This window comes from Hippocampus comes, unplaced genomic scaffold, assembly GCF_001891065.2.
Source record: "Hippocampus comes isolate QL1 unplaced genomic scaffold, H_comes_QL1_v1.1 scaffold319, whole genome shotgun sequence".
Taxonomy (NCBI): Eukaryota; Metazoa; Chordata; class Actinopteri; order Syngnathiformes; family Syngnathidae; genus Hippocampus; species Hippocampus comes.
The window spans coordinates 329,549-350,189 of NW_017806090.1; the positions used below are offsets into that span (position 1 = coordinate 329,549).

The window sequence follows — 20,641 nt, forward strand, 5'->3', positions numbered from 1 at the left end:
GTGTGGTCAAGCTAATGCAAAGAGAAGCCTGTCATTGAAGAAGGCCTGTGCTTTCACTCAGTGCTGCCCCAATCGACCAACCAACCAAGCGCCTTCTTCAACAAGACTGCTGCTGTTGGGTTTTTTTGTGGGGGGGGGGGGCGGGGGGGCATGTTTCACATAGAAAATGTCAGCGTGAATGGCGCTAATTGACAATACAGAAGAGAGAAAATTGCCAAGCTCACCACCTCTCTTCGTCGCACAGATCACTTCATCATCCAGTGCCGCCTTGACCAGCGGTGGCTGTTGGAGTTTTCTCTCGAAAGCGGACGCCTTATGTTTTTTGGAGCAGTGCTCTAGCCAAAACAATAAATCACGTTGTTTTTTTCCGTTCAACAGGCCTCAGGCTCCCCTTCCCCTGGGCAATAACGCGGGCGGCATGGGCGTTTACCCCGGCGCCATCGCCATGTCGACGGGCGCCACCTCCTCACCCCACCTGACCTCGGACTGCTCCAGCAACTCGGCAAGCCCCGAGCCGACCGCGCCCGTCATCCAGAGCCCGTACGCCGTTGTCAAGGCCGAGCCCGCCCTGGACGTGCCCGGCCACCCCGCCAACGGCGACGACGACACGGACATGTACGACGACTACGAGGACGAGCCCAAGTCGGACTACAGCAGCGAGCACGAGACGCGGCAGGATATCAGTGCCAATTGAACGCTCTCGCAAAAAAAAAAAAAAAAAATGCTCAAATGACTTTTGGGAGGACAACTTTAACGACAAAGGGCCGGAACCTGCGACAATCCCGGCATCACATTTTTTATTTTATTTTATTTTATTTTTTGGGCACCCAGCATGCATGGATTCTTAAGCAGCTATTTGGTCTTAAGTGTTTTAAAAGGAGTGAGCTCGTTTCATTTTTATTTTTTGATTATCTTGATGTTTTTATGATTTTTTTTTTTTTTTTAAGTTTCGATTAGATTTTCGCTGGACGGGCGACTCGCTCACTGCCTGTACAAAAACTCTGGACTGGCACAACTTGAAATTTGAGAAGTTTTAATATTTAAAAAAAAAAAAAAAAATCCTAGCTCTTATAATCTTATAGTCTTACATTCATATCTCAAACAAACACAGCACATCAAATGAATTATTATTATTATTATTATTAATATAATTAGTATGCTTTCACAACATTATTATATCTATAACCCAGCTCAGGTATGATGTTCCAGCTTGTGAATGTGTTTTGTTTCGTACGATGAGAAAGGGAGCAAATCCCATCCGACGCGATATTAGTTCTTCTTGATCTTGCTACAGATTTTTCACAAAATGTGCCAAATCTACATTCACATTCACTCGGTATGCTGTAGTCTTAACTTTCACAAACGCTGAGGAAAAAAAAGTCTTAACACGTTTAAGCTTCTCAGCACCAATCTCGTGAACCACATTGCCCCGGAATTCCTTGAGGCCAAACGCCATTTTGTCAACACTTACAATTCATTCAGCTTGATGGCGCTACTGTAGGATGAGAAAGTTTCTCATCACTGTATTTTCTTTAAAGTGTTTTTTTTTTCGTAGGTGGAAAAAAATGTATTATTTTGGTTGGTGGACATCTGAAATGTTTCAGCCTAGGGTAGGTGAAAAAAAAATTGTACTCCGTTCTCGTCTGTTTATTTTATTATTTTTTTAAATGGTACTTTTTTACCTGGCATGTATATTTGGAAGTAATTTATTAAGGTAAGCAATTGAGGGAAAGGAGTTGCTCAGTTTCTGTTTTAAGTTTATGACCATATTCATGTTCATTTTCTGCTGAACTGTTGAAAAAAAAAAAATCAAGCCCTGTAAGGCCATGTCAACCAATCAGAAGCCTGAAGAAAGTCATTTCCGGGAAAAGGCGCAATAACAACAATGATGCTGATTTAAAACAAACAAACAAACAAAAAAAAAATATCTGTAGTGCCTCCAAATAAAAACTCTATTCACATTAAGAGCATTTTAAATCAAATCTAATAAGACCCCTTTCCAAAAGATTTAAAGTCTTTCGTCCTAACTGTTATTCCCAGTTTAGCCAATCAGAAGCCGTGGAGAGAGTAATTTGTAGGAAAAGCACAATAACAACAATGGCAGTGATAGTCGACTGGGGCTTATGTTTTTTTCTTCCTGTCATTTGTAAAATGATCATACGGCCGGAAATTTTACGATACAAAAGGACAAAATATTAATTAAAATTAATATGAATATAAACGTGGGCGGCATGGTGGTCGACTGTTTAGCACGTTCGCCTCACAGAGCAGAGGTCGTAGGTTCGATTCCAGCTCCGGCCTTCCTGTGTGGAGTTTGCATGTTCTCCCCATACCTGCGTGGGTTTTCTCCGGGTATTCCGGTTTCCTCCCACATTCCAAAAACATGCATGGCAGGCTAATGGAACACTCTAAATTGTCCCAAGGTGTGATTGTGAGCGCGAATGGTTGTTCGTCTCTGTGTGCCCTGTGATTGGCTGGCAACCGGTTCAGGGTGTCCCCCGCCTACTGCCCGAAGACAGCTGGGATAGGCTCCAGCACCCCCCACGACCCTCGTGAGGATAAGGGGATTAGAAAATGAATGGATTCATATAAACATGTTAAACACAGCAGCATTAGATCAGGGCATGGTCTGAGTAAAGCACCACATTTGAGCACTATTTTTTTTTTTCCGCCCCAATTGCGGTGTCTCGCTCATTTGATTTTTTTTTTTCTGACATTTTGAACAGCTTTCCACTTTCTACACTCATTACCTCTGTTGTTTTTGTTTTTTTTAGGGGGGGCGATTTTTATTGTTATAATTTAGACGAGCTTCACAAGCTGAGCCTGACCATCACTCGCATGGCAGGGAAACTCCTGCTAGCCTCACACATCCTAAGCACTGGATCCAGCTTCGTACGATTTACTTTCTTTTTATCTTCAAATTATTGACTGAGGTGATGTTGTTGTTTTTAGTCCCACGTTGTAGTCTTTTTGTTTTCCTCCGATGTGGCCTCTGTTAAACCTCGTTACACGTACACACACTTTTTTTTTTTTTCTGTGATGACTTTTTTTCCTGTGTTTCAAATTGTGCGTTTTAACATTTCATTGTATTTATTAGCCAGATATGGCTCTAAAAAAAAAGTGTCAGTATACGTCATACTGGTGAGAAAGACAATCAAAGGAAAAAAAAAAAAAAAGAAATAAATGAGAAATAAAAACTGTCGTCTTGGGAGATTTTCATTCATCTCTTTTATTCTCACTCAGCGTGATGATATGCGAAGATTTCGACAAGCGTTACAGTAAGTCACAGGTCCATACAATTGAGGAGGATTTTATCTGACAACGGTATGGACAATTGTTACAATGTCACAAGTTTTTATATTTTTGTAGGTTTTCATGCAACACCAAAAAAAAGTGTAATTCGTAAGACAGCGATATTTTCGGGTGTGAGGGATTATAAAGGGTTGAAGCGATGCTCCATCTTGCTGAATTTGTGGCAATTTACAAAACATAGCATCATCACCATTTTTGTAATTGCTGGAAAATAACCTGATTATTCAAATAATTTGTACATAAAGTACAATTTTCTAATAATTGTCTGTGAGAAGTCTTGGTTCTAAAATGTGTCAGTGCATGTCATTCTGGTGAGAGAAAATATCACAAAAAAAGAAACAGTAAATAACAGTTCTGCAGCAATTCCGTTTTGTTTTTGAAAAGTGTCAGAAATAAATGCAGTATAAAAAAAAAAAAAAAAAAAAAGCTGACTTTCTGGCTTTTCGTTCACCAGACTCCAAAGGCGTTTTGAGCATTTCTCGTCTTTACCCGTGCGTGCGCCGCGTTGGGGGGTTTTGGTGTGAGTTGCAGGTGCCGCTGCTGGAGCTTTTGCTTCCATGACTCCATCGGCTAGTGCGCCAATGTCTTTCCGCGCTTCTAATTATTTCCAACACACGGATTTCTTTTTCCAAACTTGAGCTTTTTTTCCACATCTTCTTTATATTTTGGTGGCCAGTTACAGTAAATGTGGCCTATTGTTCCAGTGTGTGTGTGTGTGTGTGTGTGCGTGTGTGCGTGTGTGTGTGTGTGTGTGTGTGTGCGTGTGTGCGTGTGTGTGTGTGTGTGTGTGTGTGCGTGTGTGCGTGTGTGTGTGTGTGTGTGTGTGTGCGTGTGTGCGTGTGTGTGTGTGTGTGTGTTTGAGTGTGTGTGAGATGAGCCCACACGTGCGTACGTGTGCGTGTGTGAGGTCACGCCACATATCCTGCCTGCTCGGCAAGCGGCAGCCGATCCCGCCATCTTCTCTGCCGCCACATCGTAAATCCTAATTGTAATTCCCAAAAGGACTTTAGCGCCGTCCTGTGAGGGGCACCGCCCCTTTTGTCACACACTTGCCTTTTGTGTGTGCACCAACATGTCTGTGTGTGCTTTATTTTTATGTGTGTGCCGAGGTTTCACCAGCTACATCGTAGACATAACGCCAGAGTGGAGCCACAAAATATACTTGGATTTGATACAAAAACATGCATGGTAGGTTCATGGAACACTCTTAATTGTTCCTTGGCATGATTGTGAGTGTAGATGGTGGTCGTGTGCCCTGTGATTGGCTGGCAACCAGTTCAGGGTGTACCTTGCCTACTGTCAGAAGGCTGCGGGGATCAGCTCCAGCATGCCCATGACCCTCATGAGGATAAGCGGCTCGGGAGTCCCCAGGGGTCAACCTTGGGACCCCTCTTGTTCCATATGTCCGTGCTTCCATTAGGCTAGGTAATATGCAAAGGAAGTCTTACCACAGCTATGCAGAATGACACTCGGATCGACGTGTCACTGACAGGCCAGTAGATTAACTGTCCCTGCATTGAACACTTTTGTGTGTGGATGCAAAATGATTTCATCAGCTAAATTCAGATTCTCTCTTGAAAAGTTGACGATTAAGTTAGAAACCGCATGCGTATAAGACTCAGACTTCAATTCTAACAGCCACATGAAACCAATAATGGGCAGCTTTATATTCCTGATAACATCACAAAAACGAAAAGATTAGCGTTGAAACCTGACGTAGACAGAAAAATTTGCCTTCCCTTTCTTGACTGAACTTGCAGACATCAGAGCCCTACTGGGTTTATATTCAATTAGCATTTCCTTAATGTATTTACAACCAGTAGCAGAATCTTAAAATCTTTTCTACAGCTGACTGGGAACCAGGGTAAAGCCTTAAAAAAAATGTAAAGCCGTTTAAAAACATTGACGTTATTCATTGAATATGGATAATTATTGTAAGACTAGGCCTTAGCCAAAATTGATACTATTCATGCATGGAAAATAGACGTCACACCCATTTGATCGATTGGATGGCGATCAGTCACTGATTGACTGTAATGTCATGATTTGCTCAATCTATCAATGATGTCTTTGATTGAATCATGTGAAATCGGAGTCTGTGCTGCCATCGTGCATATGTGAGCCTGAAAGCTAATCTATTTTTAGCCTTGACGAGTGTCGTGTGAGCAGACACATTCGCCTCTGCGACCTCAGCCAAAGTAATTGTGGTCACAAAGTTGTTTTGTGGACAGCTTATCATGTGATCAGGTTACAGGGTGCATGAAAGGGTGAAATATATAATTGCTCCATCTTCTGATTGAATCAGTGATTGTTTTTTGTTTTTTTTAGACTCACTGATCGCTGGTTGACACCTACGCCCCCCACAAAAAACCCTGATCGTGTAACTGTAAATTAACTGTAAATAAGGCTTAAAAGGGCGTGCGCGCTTCCAAAATATCGACTGCTTTATTGTTGCCGAACTGTTAAAAGGAAAGTTGTTCACGCTTTAAAAAAAAAAAAAAAATGTTAAAAACAAGTGAGAAATTGAAATTCCGCCGTGCGTGACAAAGATGCAAGGACTCCAAAGAAAAACATGAAAAACAAGTTACGTGTAGATTAGCTAGCGTTCTGCGATGAAAAGTGACGGTGTGTCTGTGTGTCTACTGAAATGGTGAGGGGGTGTTGGCAGAACAGCGGGGGTCAGCAGCCTTGGCAAGCCTTTGACAATAACACCCATCTAAATGCAATACCCACATAAAAGAATATTTTATCAAATATTTTTTTTAAAAATCCGCTGAAAGCTTGAGCTGCGCGCGTTTTGAAAGGCGGCATAAAGGCCTATACTTCTCTTTTAATGCAATTAGAGGAAATCTACAGCAATTTTTTTTTCCCCTGCAAAATGACGATGGACAAAAGGCCAATTCTTTCGTCTTTCAGGCAAAGTCCTTGGGTCCTTTTAAGTGCGATAGTCTACTAATTAAATATTATACGTATGAGACGGTGGCGGGAGGCGGGGGAATGCCACTTTAAAAGTAGCGCTGATTGTTTGAATCAAAGACACAGCTGCAGCCTTGGTGAGTGCGGCGATGTTACGACCGCGGGCACGCGCAAAGAATGCAATTGTGGCCGCGACATTCACCATCGTGGACACAATAAACGCAACTTTCAGCACTAGTAGACAGTCAACTCTTTGCTATTCGTCCCAAAGCAAAAAAGTAACCATTTGCTCCTGCACCCCAGAAAGTTTTGAATTTTCCAAAATTGATGGGGAACAAAACCCATGACGTCCAAATGTTATATTCTAAATGTATAATGCAGTAAACACCCCCCACCCCATCGTGCGGTTGATATTTCAGACCACCCCGTGTAATAAGGGAAGTCCAGAAATGCACTTTGACAAGAGTCCCTAGGAATGTTTTTTTATGTTAACCTTTTGAGGGACAGAGGGACACTACAGTGGTCAGCTTATCATGTAATCAGGTTACAGGGTGCATGAAAGGGTTAATGTCACTTTTTTTTTTTTGAAAATATATTATATATATTATAAACATATAACATAGCTCAATGTTGTCAACTAATATCCGGATTCATTTTAGGCAATTTTTCCTCAATTTTCCAGAGGAAATTTCATGAAAATTTGAAAATCCGGAATTCCGGGAAAATCCGGAGGACTTTCATCTCTCCAAAATGCCAAATAGTGGGACCACGAACCTGGCGGAACGTCCATCTTCTTTATCAGCTGCTGTTTACGTAACTATACATATAATTTTTTTCTACAAAAATACATTTAAAACATAACACACATCATATTGACCGGAGATTCTGATGATTAAATCGATCAGTCCGTACAGATCACGACAGACAGATGTGTTTTGATTGTCAAGTTTTGCTCTGACCAACCAATTTGAGGACAGAAAAATTGACCAGTTTGAAATGAGGATTGATTTGACATCTGACGGGTTGCTATTCACATCAGGGCATGGTCCGGAACCCCTGTGAGTGGCAAGGGTTCACTATTTGGTTGTTTCGTTATGAGAATTAACACCTTGACATTTGAAGCTCACGTTGAACGTCCTGTGACGTGTTTCAAAGCAGCAGAAAAGCTTCCAAACCTTTGTTGTCACGTTTCGCTTTGAGGGTTGGTGCAGAGTGAGTGTGGGTGTGTGTGTGTCTTGAAAGCGAGTCAAGTAAAGTGTGATTAAGAGCTTTGTAATGATGTTTAGGCCAACGCGGGCACGGCGGCGTTGGAAACAATGTGCTCATGGAAAGAAAGCATTTCATGCATGTAGGCCAACGACGACTGTTAAACTGGAGAAGCGTTGCGGTTCTTTTTTTTTTGTCGGGGAGGGGTGCATAGTCTGCGTTGACAAAACGGTTGAACCAACTAAGCAGGCATCATCACGGCGACACTCGTTAATGAACGTCGTTAAATGACGATGAGTTGTGAGTTTCATTTGGAATGGATCCCGTTGGCCTCTTTGGACATCATCTTTCCATTTATCAATTTTCAGTTGAGGGGTTTACGGTCTGCTTCAACAAACTCATTTGGAACCGTGATGTAAAAATGATGCTCACTTCGATGCATTCGTCTTTTCTTTTTTTAATTTTTTTTTGTTTTTACTGGATGTTTTATATTCATGGCCAAAGAGTGTTACTTATCCAAGTATTTAATGTCGTTACACCTTTCTGTACATTCCCAGGTTACAACGGTTACACCACCGTGCTGCTCTCTTGTTAATTCATTTCATTAAAAAATATTCTTCTTTCTTCTCAAAGTAGCGGTTGAGTCGCGCCATGGCATACCTTCAAAAAAAAAACAAAACAAAAAACAAGCATGACGTGAGGAGATTTAATTGATACTTTAAACGGGATTGAAAAATCTCTGTGATATTCAAGATAAACAAATTTCTCGAGAATACTCGCTTACAACCGGAGCTCTTTTTGATCAGTTCCCGTACTCAGACTTTGGTACAGAAAAAGCTCTGGCTTTGCCCTAAAATAGCTTTTCAGTGTGGATCGATGAAACAGATTTTTTTTTTCTTTTTTTTCAAACTGTCACTCTGCACCACCGGACGAGTTTTGGGTCTTGTTGTTTGAGAGCCCTAAACTCAACATGACGGTTGATTTCAAAACTGTACAAAGGAGCGCAAATATTTCGCAAACGGCCTCCCGTGTCCTTGTTGAACAAGAGACGGACACCGTTTCCCTGTCCTCCTGCGTATAAACGTTGAAACGCAGAGCAAAATATTGTCCTACGATATGGCTACAATGTGTGCCACGTCCAACTCGGCGGCTTTTTATATTCACCAGGGAATCAAAATAAAAGGCGCTGAAAGGAGTATAAAGCGTGAGCTTTTGTTCTCTCTTTGTCTGACGCCGAGGGGAGAATACAATGTGAAAGATTGAAATCGAAAGCGGAAAGAAAGCTGCGAAGAAGCCGGCAATCGGTTGTACTTTTTCCCGCTTTTTTTTTTTCCATCCGTTATATATGACAGTCTATAGATCGTAGCGTTTCAAAATTCGACAAAGAATGTCACCAAGAAAACAAAAATATTTATTCGTCCACAGGATATTTATGAGACGTGTTTTTATTATTTACTTCACGAGCCACCCACCCTGTGGAGGAAAAAAAAAAAAAAAGAACTCTAAAGGCCCATTTTACAGTGATTTCATGAGCACTTTAACTCAAGCTGACACCTCAAAAGTGGCGTACTTAAAGTTTATCGTGATCGCGGATGAAACCGAGACCCCTACCCCTTTTTCTTTTTTTTTTCTTTTTTGCCAGAGGAAAAATGAAAAGTAGGTATTCACAATGTCCTTTTGTGCAAATATGGACTTGAGCGGCATGCAGTGGTGGACCTCCTCCTTGTTCATTTCCTCATAATAATGTCTTTGTCAAAATAACAGGGCTGTCTAGCCAGCGCCACCGCACATCTAAACCGCACGCGCACTCACACCCCCCCCCCCCCCCCCCCCCCCCCCACACACACACACACACACACACACACACACACACACACACACACACACACACACACACACACACACACACACACACACAAGTGAGCAAAGTAAATATGGAGTCAAGACGTTCCTATTGTCACAATGCACATCTGGCTCGGATTAGAGCACAAGGCCGCACAGACGCCTGTCACTCGTCGGGAAGTCGGTGGAGATTTGGCTCAGGGGGTGAACAGTGGGAGGAAATGGGCACACATACACACACACACACATACACACATACACACACACACGCACGGACACACGCACGCGCGCGTTTCCATGACTTCAGACAACATTTACTTGCACTGGTTTCATGGATACTTACCTCTGACGCTAAAAGTCTGACTTTGGCTTCTTAAAGCACTTTGGAGTACTACAGTTTGCTCATGGGTTAAATGTGCCACACACACACAATATTGTGGAGTGGCCCCCAAACAGCCTACTGAAACTTTCATTGTTGTCCGAGACGCTTTATCCACAGAATGTAAGATCCAAGGCTGACTGGGCGGAACCGATACGTCACAGAACATTGCGGAGGAACCACAAGTCCAAGTCTACTGGAATGATTATCTCTGTTATACATTGCTCTCTTTTCAATTCTCTTGACTCTTAAAATCTTAAACATAGAACATAAGAATGGAGGCCAACTGGACGGAAAAAAATCAGTCGGATAGCTCGCCAGAACATAAACGTGCACCCGCACAACATTGTGGGGTGACCATATGACTGAGTCACAAATACGCAGAACATTATGGAGTAACTGCATGTTAAAGTCAGTGATGCTCACAACATTGTGGAGAGACCCGATGCCAGAGTCGTGAGCGCACACGACGTTAGGGAGCGAGCACACGTCAAAGTCATGGACCCACACAATGTTGTGGAGCGACCACAGGTCAGAGTTATAAACCCCACACGACAATGTGGCGCGACCACATCAGCTTCATATCGAGCAAATAAAGGTCAGTCAAATGGATGCGCACAACGGTGGACTGACTACACGTCAGATTTAGACATTCGCAACGATATGCCCGACTCGGTTAGAGCACACGGCATTGTGGAGTGACTCGAAACTCATATATTAGGGCACTTGGAAGTTGGGGTCACACTGTATGTGTATTTGGATTGGGGGCGGGGGGTGGGGGGCGTCGAGGTCAGCAGCCTCACCATTCCGTCCGTCCATTTCCCATCGTGCTTGGCAACAGTTCGGCCTTAAAACGAAGGTAACCCGACCCGTCCGTGCATTGACTTGGGGGCGACCCGGGAGCAGACGGCGTTGGTGGTAGCGGCGCTGGGGTTCAAGGGATACATACTCAAACGCGGGAACAATAGCGGCTCTGTGCCTCGGCGCCCCTCTGGATCACATTTCCTCACGGGCTCCGCATCCAAATGAGGCGAGGGTGCTGCCGTTGATCTCGCAGGAGGTTACGAGAGGGAGGCGGGGGGGGGGGGGGGGCACCCGTAGGGGCGGGTGGCGGCTGCCGGGTGTCAATAGTGATTTGGATCATCGAGATGGTGCGGGCCAGATGCAAAGAATGATAGACGTCGGCGCGGGGAGCTTTTCAAACAAAGCCTTTACACATTGCGATAGCGTGAATTTGGCGCTTTTAGAATATTCAGGATTTATTTGTCTTTCGCAATCTCTAAATGTTTATATTGTTTATTTTTATTTCAAAAGTCCGACGTAACAGCCAGTCTGTAGGCACGGGCTTCACGCTGGGGGGGGGTCGTACTAAAGAGCCTCATTGTCGCACCTTGGTAAAGCCCCGTGACAATAAAGGTGGGATATATTCCGGCAACGGCAAAGCAACAACCCCAGAAAATTGTCTGCTGTCATGTATCAAAATACAGTCGCGACAGCACTTGTTTTGGATGTGCTAACCCGTGTGTGCCAAATAAAAATGAAGGAAGGACAAACCTGTGGAAGTCAAAATCAATCGAGGAGTAGTGAGACTGGAGAATTGCCCACAAACCCCAGAAGAAGTTGGATGCCTGGTTGAAGTAAAAAGTACAAAAGTCACTCATCAAATAGCTTGACAGGTTGTTGAGTTTTAAGTGCACTCCAAGGGAGACCTTTTAAGGACCTCATGGAAACGTTGGGTTGGCAAGAACACGTATCGTTGAGAAAATCCAGAGTTATATATATATTAGGGCGGTGGTCTCCAACCACTGGATCGGCACAGGTAATTTGAAGGAGAAAAAAAAAAAAAAAACACCACCCCCATGAAAAGTTGCTGGTCACAAACGCAAAAAAAGTTTGGCAAAATCGGGTGGACGTGTCGACCATTAAAGGACGCACGATAAATCTCAATGCTCACGCTCTGACTTGAACAGGACGTCGGACATTTTGTTTCAAAAGCAGCCATTTTGGGTGAATTCCAAGGCTCAGGTTTTGACAAACTCAGAATCGGAGCTCCAATTGGAAGCGGGCCTCCTTGACAAACGGGTGATGCGAAATTGCGAACTTTTTTTTGCATATGCTATTTGAAGTGGGCGGAGCCTGGTATCAAACTCTAATAAACATTTCCAGGGATTTGGCATAAAAAAGGGAACTCCTCACAAACCATCCCCTGCCCCCAGTTTCATAGATGGATAGAAAATTGAATGAACATGCCGATCATAACAGGACACAGGAAATGTCTCAAGGACCCACGCGTGGATTTGAGAGAAACATTTTTTGGGGGGTAAGTTGAAATCCAGTGCTTGTGAACTCCAATCAGAAAACACCATCAATTTGAACCAATTTCTCTCTGGTTTGTCACAGAATTATTTCCATTTTGGCGCCTGCTTTATTCCCTCTCATGTCATTGTTAGACTACAAGAGCGTGTTTAAGGCTGATAGTCCAGTAAGTATGACAATTACATTCCAAGTCTATTTGGTCTCTCATTTTTCCTTGTGTCACTTTCCAATCAACTCGCAGCGCCTCCGTCGCGTTCGGAGCCGTGCTCGGTCACATTTTCAGACAGGCAAATGATTTTGGTCTTAAAAACGGGAGGTTCGGTTGTGAGTCAAGCCTTCGCTCACCAATGAGAACTTGCAGACTTGCACGTAGAGTCGTGTCACCTCATCCCGGGTGACGCTGACGTCTTGCCCCGTGCAGTGTTTGTAGGTCAACAAGTAGGCCTCCAGCCAGTCGCTCTGCAGGCGGCGGCTCGGCCAACGGCTGTAGTCGATGTCCTGGACACCTTCCAGAGCACCATAAAAAAAAGAAAAATTCCACGAGTCGTATTTTGCCAGGTAAGACTACACGAGTATAATGCAGATTTTTATTCAAGATAGCTAAAGTCCCTGCCGGTTGGACATCTCTGAAGGATGATCCCATGGACCGACGATCGTAAGAGTTAAACAGGGTATACACACATACCGATAATCAGACCAAAGATGAGTATTTTCACTCAGCAAAAAAAATGATCGTTGGCTCTCTAAAATAGTTGGGGATGACAATCGTGACTTTTAAGCACACATATCAATGATCGGGCCCAAAAGGAGCATTTTCCCTCCCTTGCCATTCAGGTCAGTCGAGGCCCGATTGTTCGATGCCTCTGAAAGATTCCATGAGTGATTATATTGTGTGAGTATTTTTTTGTTCCCCAACCTATTCAATATTTAAAGCGAAGTACACACATACCGATCATCAGGTCCAATTGGACAATTTTACCCCTTTCCGATCAAAATCACCAAAGACCTGATTTGCAGACGGTTGAAGAAATTCTGGTTTTGATCCTTTTGTCGACGGTTTTAGTCACATTTTTTCTTGTGGTAATATGACTTAATCCTCAACGCGTAGCGTTTCTCTTGTAAAAATAAGCTAGCTGTTGGACGTTCAGCTGACTCTTTGCGGTAGTATTCAAGCTCAATAAAGACGGTAGTGATTTACGCGGTATGGCCTCGTCACTTGGCGTCATGACAACGGCTGCGTGCCGTCAGCCAACGTTAACGCACTGCTGCGGTTACCAATTATCAGATTTGGCAAAAGAGCTCACACTCACACCGTACTTAAAGACAAGAACAGATCCTTGGAGGAAAAAGAAGACTTGAAGAAGCACAATGACTGGCTCTACTTCAGACAAATTAAAATGTACAGACTCCAAAAAAAATCAAAGAAACACCCAAGTACCAATACTTGAAAAAATATATTTAAGTACAACAAGACTACCGGAGAACCAAACCTACCAGCAAATTCATTGAAGTGATTGCCAATATCGAAGGCCTGGTAGTTGTACTCGGCATACTCGTAGTCGATGAAGCTCACCCTTCCTGAAAGGAGGTGGCAGGGGGGTATTGCCGTAAGAAATGGGACAGAACAGCTGTTATTTGATTGTTATCCCTACATTGAACTTTAAAAGCACACAATTTGAAATAAATATTCAAAAATATGAGACAAACACAGTCGGCTATTTATGTTGTTCTTGTTTAGTCTGTAAACCCACATTGAAGCATCACTTAGTACACTTTTTTTTTTTAAATATGAATTTCACAGTTCTCTGAACTTTAAATTAAGCACATCACAAAGTAAGAGCAACTACTGCAGCTTTCCTAAGTTATTGCTTCACCACCTTTTTTTTTTTTCCATATAAACCCACCAGTCTTTTTATTATTGTCGGCAGTATTCATGCAGGTTAATCACAAGCGAAGGCTGGCGCCCTGCGACATGGCCGCATGTGAAAATAATTCATAAGACGTCCCCAAAAGCGCAGTCCCCCCTGTTGGCTCACCCTGCTCGCGGTCGTGGATGATGTTCTTGGTCAGGAGGTCGTTGTGACACAACACGGTGGGCGAACCCAACGGCGAGAGGTGGCGCTCCAGTGACTCCGCCTCTGCCGACAACATCGCCAAGCTGGGCAACTGCGGGCCGGACGACGAACTGCAGGACGCCACAAACCGCAGAGAAGGGAGGAAAAAAAAAATTGTTTAGTTTTAGATGCGAGTTTGCGCAATTTGGACGAATGTTTCGCAGTGCTCAGAGCATGTTTAATTTAGACGTGTTGGCAGAATCGCGTGTTCAGTGGTAACAGCTGTGCTCACAACAACTTGAAAATGAGGTTTTAGGGCCCGAGCGCAGCGGTACCAAGAGGGGTGTGAATCATTTAAAAATTAATAACCCCAAGAGTCAGTTTCACTTAGAGACTTGAAATTTGGTAGGCATGTCTAACATGAGTAGACCCACAAAAAAGTCTCAAGCGGCTGTGGTCAAAAAAATTACAGGGAGCCTTCCATTTTATATATAAGGCTCATTTTTCGTCTCGAATCCAGGTCGACAAAGTAAAACGTGACACAGTTTGTCTTTATTCACTGGTGCTTCTGCTCATCCGGCAGGTAAACAAGCTCTTGAGTCGAAGTACCTTTGGCTAAAGACTGTGGCTGGATTTACTTTTCTGGACATGGATTTTACAACTCCGTCAGACAGGAGAACATTTATTTTGGCCGTTGAAAAATACCTTTCACCAAAAGTACTTATTTTAGTCGTAGTAGAACAATCCTAGAGAATCATAACGTATGATTCCGTCGTCTTTCAGTGAACAAGAAAAAAAAATGACTGAACAAGAATCTTTCTGATTTCGAAGGCCTTTGAACACGCAGAAATTTGGTAGCCTTCTACTTCCTGTTTGACTTTGAGCCGGCCTCAAATGTGGCGTTTAAAGCCACGCAATCGTTCGCTTAATTGCAGTCTATCACCTGCGTTAACCGCGGCCCGACATGATAAACACGCTTGATTCCCTTTCAGCTCAAGTGCGTCGATTAGGCGAAGCTTTTGAAGCCGTCGCCATCTTTTTGGGCGGCGTGCGTGCGTCCGCCTCCTGCTCATTAGCGGGAATTTCCTCCGTTTATCAATGCGGCTTATTTACATATGACTCCAATGCCACGTTGCCTTTTCTTTGCACTCTTGTACGCTCGCGCCAGTGCATGCCGGCGACCCAGCGGGATGCCTTTTTCACATGCACTATTGGCCTCGGTGCGTGTGTGCGCGCTCCCCGTGCGTGTGTTGCAGCTGCGCGCCGCCTATCTATGCGCAGCGGGTGGCGCCCAGGCTGAAGACCTCCCCTGCAGGTGCACCATCTTCCTGCTCTTTCTTTGGACGTTTCCTCTGAAGATCACATTCACGCTCAAGAGTACAAAAGTGCCTCTGATGCCTCTCCATGCAAAGACTAATGAATACACACATACAAGCGCTCACACACACACACACTGGTACTCAGAGTTGTTGGTAATCATGGCTCACAGCACAGCACCATCTATCGGGTCTCCACAAGAGGTGCAGCCTGCGTGGACAAGGCATCCGCTCCCGTTGTTGCTCCCAGAAGGATTGCATTGTTAAATGCCCGGTCATTGACGAACAAGACGTATATCCTGAGGGAGTTTTTCCTTTCCAATGACCTGGATTTTCTCTGTCAGACGGAGACTTGAACAGGTACCAGTCAGTATAATGCTTTAATTGAACTGTTGCCACCTGACTGCGCCTTCTTGGACTCCACGAGGATTTCAGGCCACGGTGGAGGAACCGTGAGTATTTTTTAAAACAATTTTAAATGTAAACGGTGTATGTTCACCACATCCTTGAGTGGTTTAGGTCCTATTGAGCTGACAAAACCTTTTGTGTTAGCCTCGGTAGCTCTGAGTCACAAACTGCCCCGCTGTGGTGTGGTGTTCCACAGGGCTCAATTCTGGGGCCTCTGCTGTTCTCGCTGTATCTGCTCCCATTGGGTTCCATCTGAAGGAAATATGGTATGTCCTTCTACTGCTATGATCTATGATCAGATCTTGTGAGGATCAAGCGGATCAGAAAATGGATGGATGGATGGAAGACAGAAGTGATGGTGTTTGGTCCCAGTGGCCCTTCTTATTCAACATCAATAAACATTTGGGGGGTTTTGTACATCTTGAAGTTGTGGGTCAAAATACCGATTTAAAACAAGAGCAGAAAACCAGACTTTTTTCACTGTAAAAAAGCAATGACTTTGAACAAATATCCCTTTTTCACCCTTATTTTTCAAACATTTCTCGTCAAAATGCCACGATGTAAAGGCGATATTGTAAAATGTGTTTAGTGCTGTCATGGCAGTAACTGAGCATGAATTGTTTTTCATAAAGATCCCTCAGTGATGCTAACATTGACCTAATGTTAGTATATATGTTTTTCTCATTCAAATATGAAACTATAGCTTGAGTGTGTCAGGAAGTGTTGTCTGCTCTTCGTTTTGCACCTACTTCTGACCCAGCGAGCCCTCCCTGTCAAAGATAACGTAAGTAGTTGTATACACATTATATTATAAGTCATTATAATACATTTCGGAGTCACCTCATGGAGCGGAGCATGGCAGGGAGAGGAAGATCATGACATGAGAATGTTGCTGGATTCCATCACGGCGCTCACAAAATTCACCTTTCACCTTGCAGCTCACAACCACCACCAGCGAGACGGCAGGAAGTCGTCCAATTTAATGCACACATGCTAATTGACAGACTAATGTGGACCTAAATGGACATGTGACAAATTTCTTGATCCTGTGCGACATTTGACAGAACTGAGTTTAACACAGAATATCAGACTTCCTTTTGTTACCTCATCATGTCAAGCGTCATGCATTTAAAAGTTGATCCATCGAACTGTCCTTTTGCTCAGGTTTGCCCCGTCTCATAAATAAACTCGCTGCGACTACCCACCTGTACGAGCAAATGAGTCTGGATTTGTAGGCTATAGTTTGTCTATACATTCCCTGTCAATGGCCAGTGAGTATTCTTTTTGTTTTTTTGTTGTTTTTTTTTTAATCTGTGCATTGTAACTGGCTGGCAACCAGCCCAGTGTGTACATTTTCTATCGTCCAAAGTCAATTGGAATTAATGAGGGCTGGAGAAAATGAATGTATTGTTGTTGGGAAGAAGACTTTTTAAAATGTCACCAATTTGGATATACATACTCTGCTGTTGTCCAATGAAAAGCATGAATGACCAAATTTTGTGAGATCTTTTTTTTTCTCAAACAGTTTTTTTAACCACCTTCGTTATTTTTATTATTGTTCAGATGAAAACACACTCGAGGACGGTTTATTACCTTGGCCCGCTGAGTTTGCCACTATCCTCTAAGAGCGTGAGAAAATTAGACATCTTGGTCCACAGCAGACGCTCGGGGGGGTGAGCGTTCGGTGGACAGATGGAGTGGATTCTCGCCATCTCCGCTGCGATCAATCTGTGGGGGAGGAGTACACTTTATTTTTCCTTATCTCCCTTTCTCGGGTGATGTTTTCTGTTCTATGTCAACAGTGCTAGAAATGACACCACAGGAATACATGCAGATTATTGTTACGAATTCGCATTGCTGCTATACCAGATATAAAAAGTTGAAGATTAAGTTTCAAGTTTTAACGTCGTAAATTTAACGTCATTTATCACATTAAAATGTCAGTCGGTTGACTTCCGTATTGGGCAGGAAAAAAAAAATGAAGGAATTTCTTCCGGTTCCGGTCGCTGAAGAGCTTATTGTGCGTCTTCTTTTGAAATCTTTTTTTCCAAATACTTGGCCTTATTTTTTTTATTTTATTTTTATTTTTTATAGCACTATAGAACAGCGTCGCATTTACGTAGTTAGCAATTTTGATTTTTTTTTTTTTTTTTTTTACAAAAAAGACGCTACCAATGACGTGCTATGGTAGTTGTCGGACAATAAAATATCATGTTTTAGATGAGAAATTTACGTTAAAACCACTGAGTTTTGAGCTGAAAATTATTACGTTGGGATGTAGAAATATCTTATTAAAATGTGAAATTTACCACGTTATAAAGTGGTAGCTGATCTCCTTGCTTTAAGTGGTTTTTATTTGAAAGGTATGAAATGTTTTGAAGATTCCCACTTTCAACGAAAGCAGCATTAGTTATGCCGAAAACACTCCAGAAGTCATAAAAATTTGAAAAGATCTTAATCCAGCGACCATCAGAGGTTTCGTTTTTTGCAAGAATTATGCCTAAAGATCTGTCACGCTTTTGAAACCTCCTTGTCTATACGTCTACTGTTTTACACTTGCATGACAGTGAACACGCAACTGACTGGAATAGTTCTGACTTGTATATGGAGGGCTGGCAGAGCAGCCTGTCCTCCAGCACGTCTCCGGGGACAAACTGGTAGCAGATGCCGTTGCGGAAGCTGCAGTAGATCTGCGGGCCGCGGCCGTGAGCGTGGAGGAGGCGGAACATTTCCACCTCCCGCTGGCGGTCCACAAAGAGCTCGGTCTGTTGGCCGTAGACTCGTACCAGCACGCAGTCGGACTCGTCCACGGAGCAGCCCAGCAGCCGGTTGGTGATGCCCTCGGTGAACGTCTGCCGCCAGAGGACCACGAAAGAATATTTGAGTTGACGAAGATGGGTCAATCATACAAAGAAACAATTGTTTGAGTCAATAGCTGTTGAAATCAATCGAGTTCTCGCCTTGATGTACAAATATTTGACATTGACATGGGTCCATAAAAAGGGTTCTTTTTTTTCTACATCTGGAATCATTTCATGGTAAAGTGGCGTAAACCAAAGGAAATATCTATCTATCGTCATTAATTTAGCTTTGCTTCTGATAATAAAAAAAAAAATAATAATAAATGGATTCTTGTCCAAGCATACAAAAACAATCTTTGGCAAGGTTGACTGAAATTCGGTGAAAATCGCGAGCACTCGACATGAGCACATCTGACATCGTTCAAAATGAAGTGGGTTCTCGCTCAGATACTCGGAGCACCCCGTTGAAATGTCTGCTGACACAACACATGACACAGTGTACACACCGCTGACACTTTCTCATTCTCAGACTAGGTCCCAGTGCAGGTGTCGCTCATACGTGATCAAAACCCTCCCCCAAATAAATACAAGCACAATACGCGAATTAAGCGGAGCATGCGGTCTGTGTGTGTGCTTTAGTAGACCTGCCGCAGATGGAGAGGTCACCCGGCCCATGTGATGTCACCTAACAAACATAAACTCTATTTCAGACTCTGATTGAGCCAACATGGCGACACAATGAGTTTCTTATGGCTACACTAACACACCTCCACCCGCAAGACCTTGTCGTTTAGTTTTACCTATGACTATTTTGTGGTTGTGTATGGACAATAAATATGAGAAAATATTGCGTATTTCCAGTGAATTAAGAGAAATTGGACATAGTACTGGAAACATGGAGGTAAATTACATGACCATCCATCAACTTGGTTAAAGACACTATTTCCAGATAATACAACATTGACAGACAGAATGGAGGGAATGTATAAGTTATGTAGCCCACAGAACATAAAAAAACGAATGCGCACAACATTATGGAGCGACTACATCAGTGTAACCAACGCTAATTATTGGTGAAAAACCGTAACCACATAGCATTAAGATATGAAGTAGATTGGGTGTAACATACGAGAGGAACATGTACGCGTATTCCTGTAACGTAACCATGGAGGCACACAACATTGCGGAGTGATCACATGACAGTTTACTGTGATGCTAACCATTGTACCAGACTTTTTTTTTTTCAGATTCTCGTAGGTACCTGTAAGAAGTCAGTCTGGATGGAATAAGCAAGTGGCTTTACGCCCAGGCATGTAAACATGGATTCACACAACACTGTGGAGTGACCACATCAGTGTACTGGAACGTTAATCATGGTGAAATACGGACTACATAACATAAGATATTTTATTGTTCCATGGAACAAAGAAATATGGCAGGACCAATGACTGGCCTTCATGCGGATGTCTTGTGGCCTCCAGTGAGGTCTCAGCATTCTCAGGAGGTCCAGGACGGAGGTGTGGGCTTCACTTTCATCCACGTGGACGTCAATGTGGAGAAGCTCATCGCACGTCTTCATTTTCAACCCTAATCTCATCACTGGAAACCTTCTCCAAGTCCGCTAATGTGTCCGCAGTGCGTCCTGCTGGTGAACCAACAATCTCGTCACTGTGCTGATTCAGAGGCCAATGGTCCCATGAACAACTTGGCGGGACGAGCAGTTTACTGATTAACAACCGTCGCCGGACCACAGCATGGATACTTTCATATGTGATTATGTGATGAGCATTTGATATACAGTATGCATATATGGAGATTGGTAGGTAAGTCGGTAGGTAGGTACTGTAGGTAGATAGATAGCTATCTAGCTGGCTAGCTAACTAGATAGCTATCTAACTAGCTAGCTAGATAGATAGATAGATAGATAGATAGATAGATAGATAGATAGATAGATAGATAGATAGATAGATAGATAGATAGATAGAAACAAAAAAAAAAGATTTCCTTGTGTCGATTTATGCTAGACGTGACTGACAAATGTCATGTTTTTTCCACAGCGTGTTACTGAGGTATTTTTGAGGATCAGGTTAG

At 43.2% G+C, this 20,641-nt stretch overlaps 2 protein-coding genes across 4 annotated transcripts in view; one reads left to right on the forward strand and one right to left on the reverse strand.

The window, feature by feature from the left end:
• The window catches only part of LOC109530837 (transcription factor SOX-6-like), a 93,986-nt gene extending 92,927 nt beyond the window's left edge, over positions 1 to 1,059 (forward strand). For all 3 annotated transcript variants that reach the window (XM_019894736.1, XM_019894738.1, XM_019894737.1), the window contains one exon: positions 379 to 1,059. In XM_019894736.1, the coding sequence (XP_019750295.1) occupies positions 379 to 694 (316 nt within the window). In that variant the 3' untranslated portion in view covers positions 695 to 1,059. The remainder of the gene's footprint in view (positions 1 to 378) is intronic.
• A 6,571-nt stretch (positions 1,060 to 7,630) lies between these two features.
• On the reverse strand, positions 7,631 to 20,215 carry LOC109530821 (ethanolamine kinase 1). Its single transcript, XM_019894718.1, has 8 exons — positions 20,004 to 20,215; positions 18,348 to 18,601; positions 17,343 to 17,477; positions 14,008 to 14,156; positions 13,466 to 13,549; positions 12,317 to 12,477; positions 11,210 to 11,283; positions 7,631 to 8,094 (listed from the first exon to the last, which is right to left on the reverse strand). The coding sequence occupies exons 1-8, from the start codon at positions 20,145 to 20,147 to the stop codon at positions 8,031 to 8,033; spliced, it is 1,065 nt and encodes a 354-aa protein (XP_019750277.1). The 5' UTR covers positions 20,148 to 20,215; the 3' UTR covers positions 7,631 to 8,030.
• Positions 20,216 to 20,641: the final 426 nt, after the last annotated feature.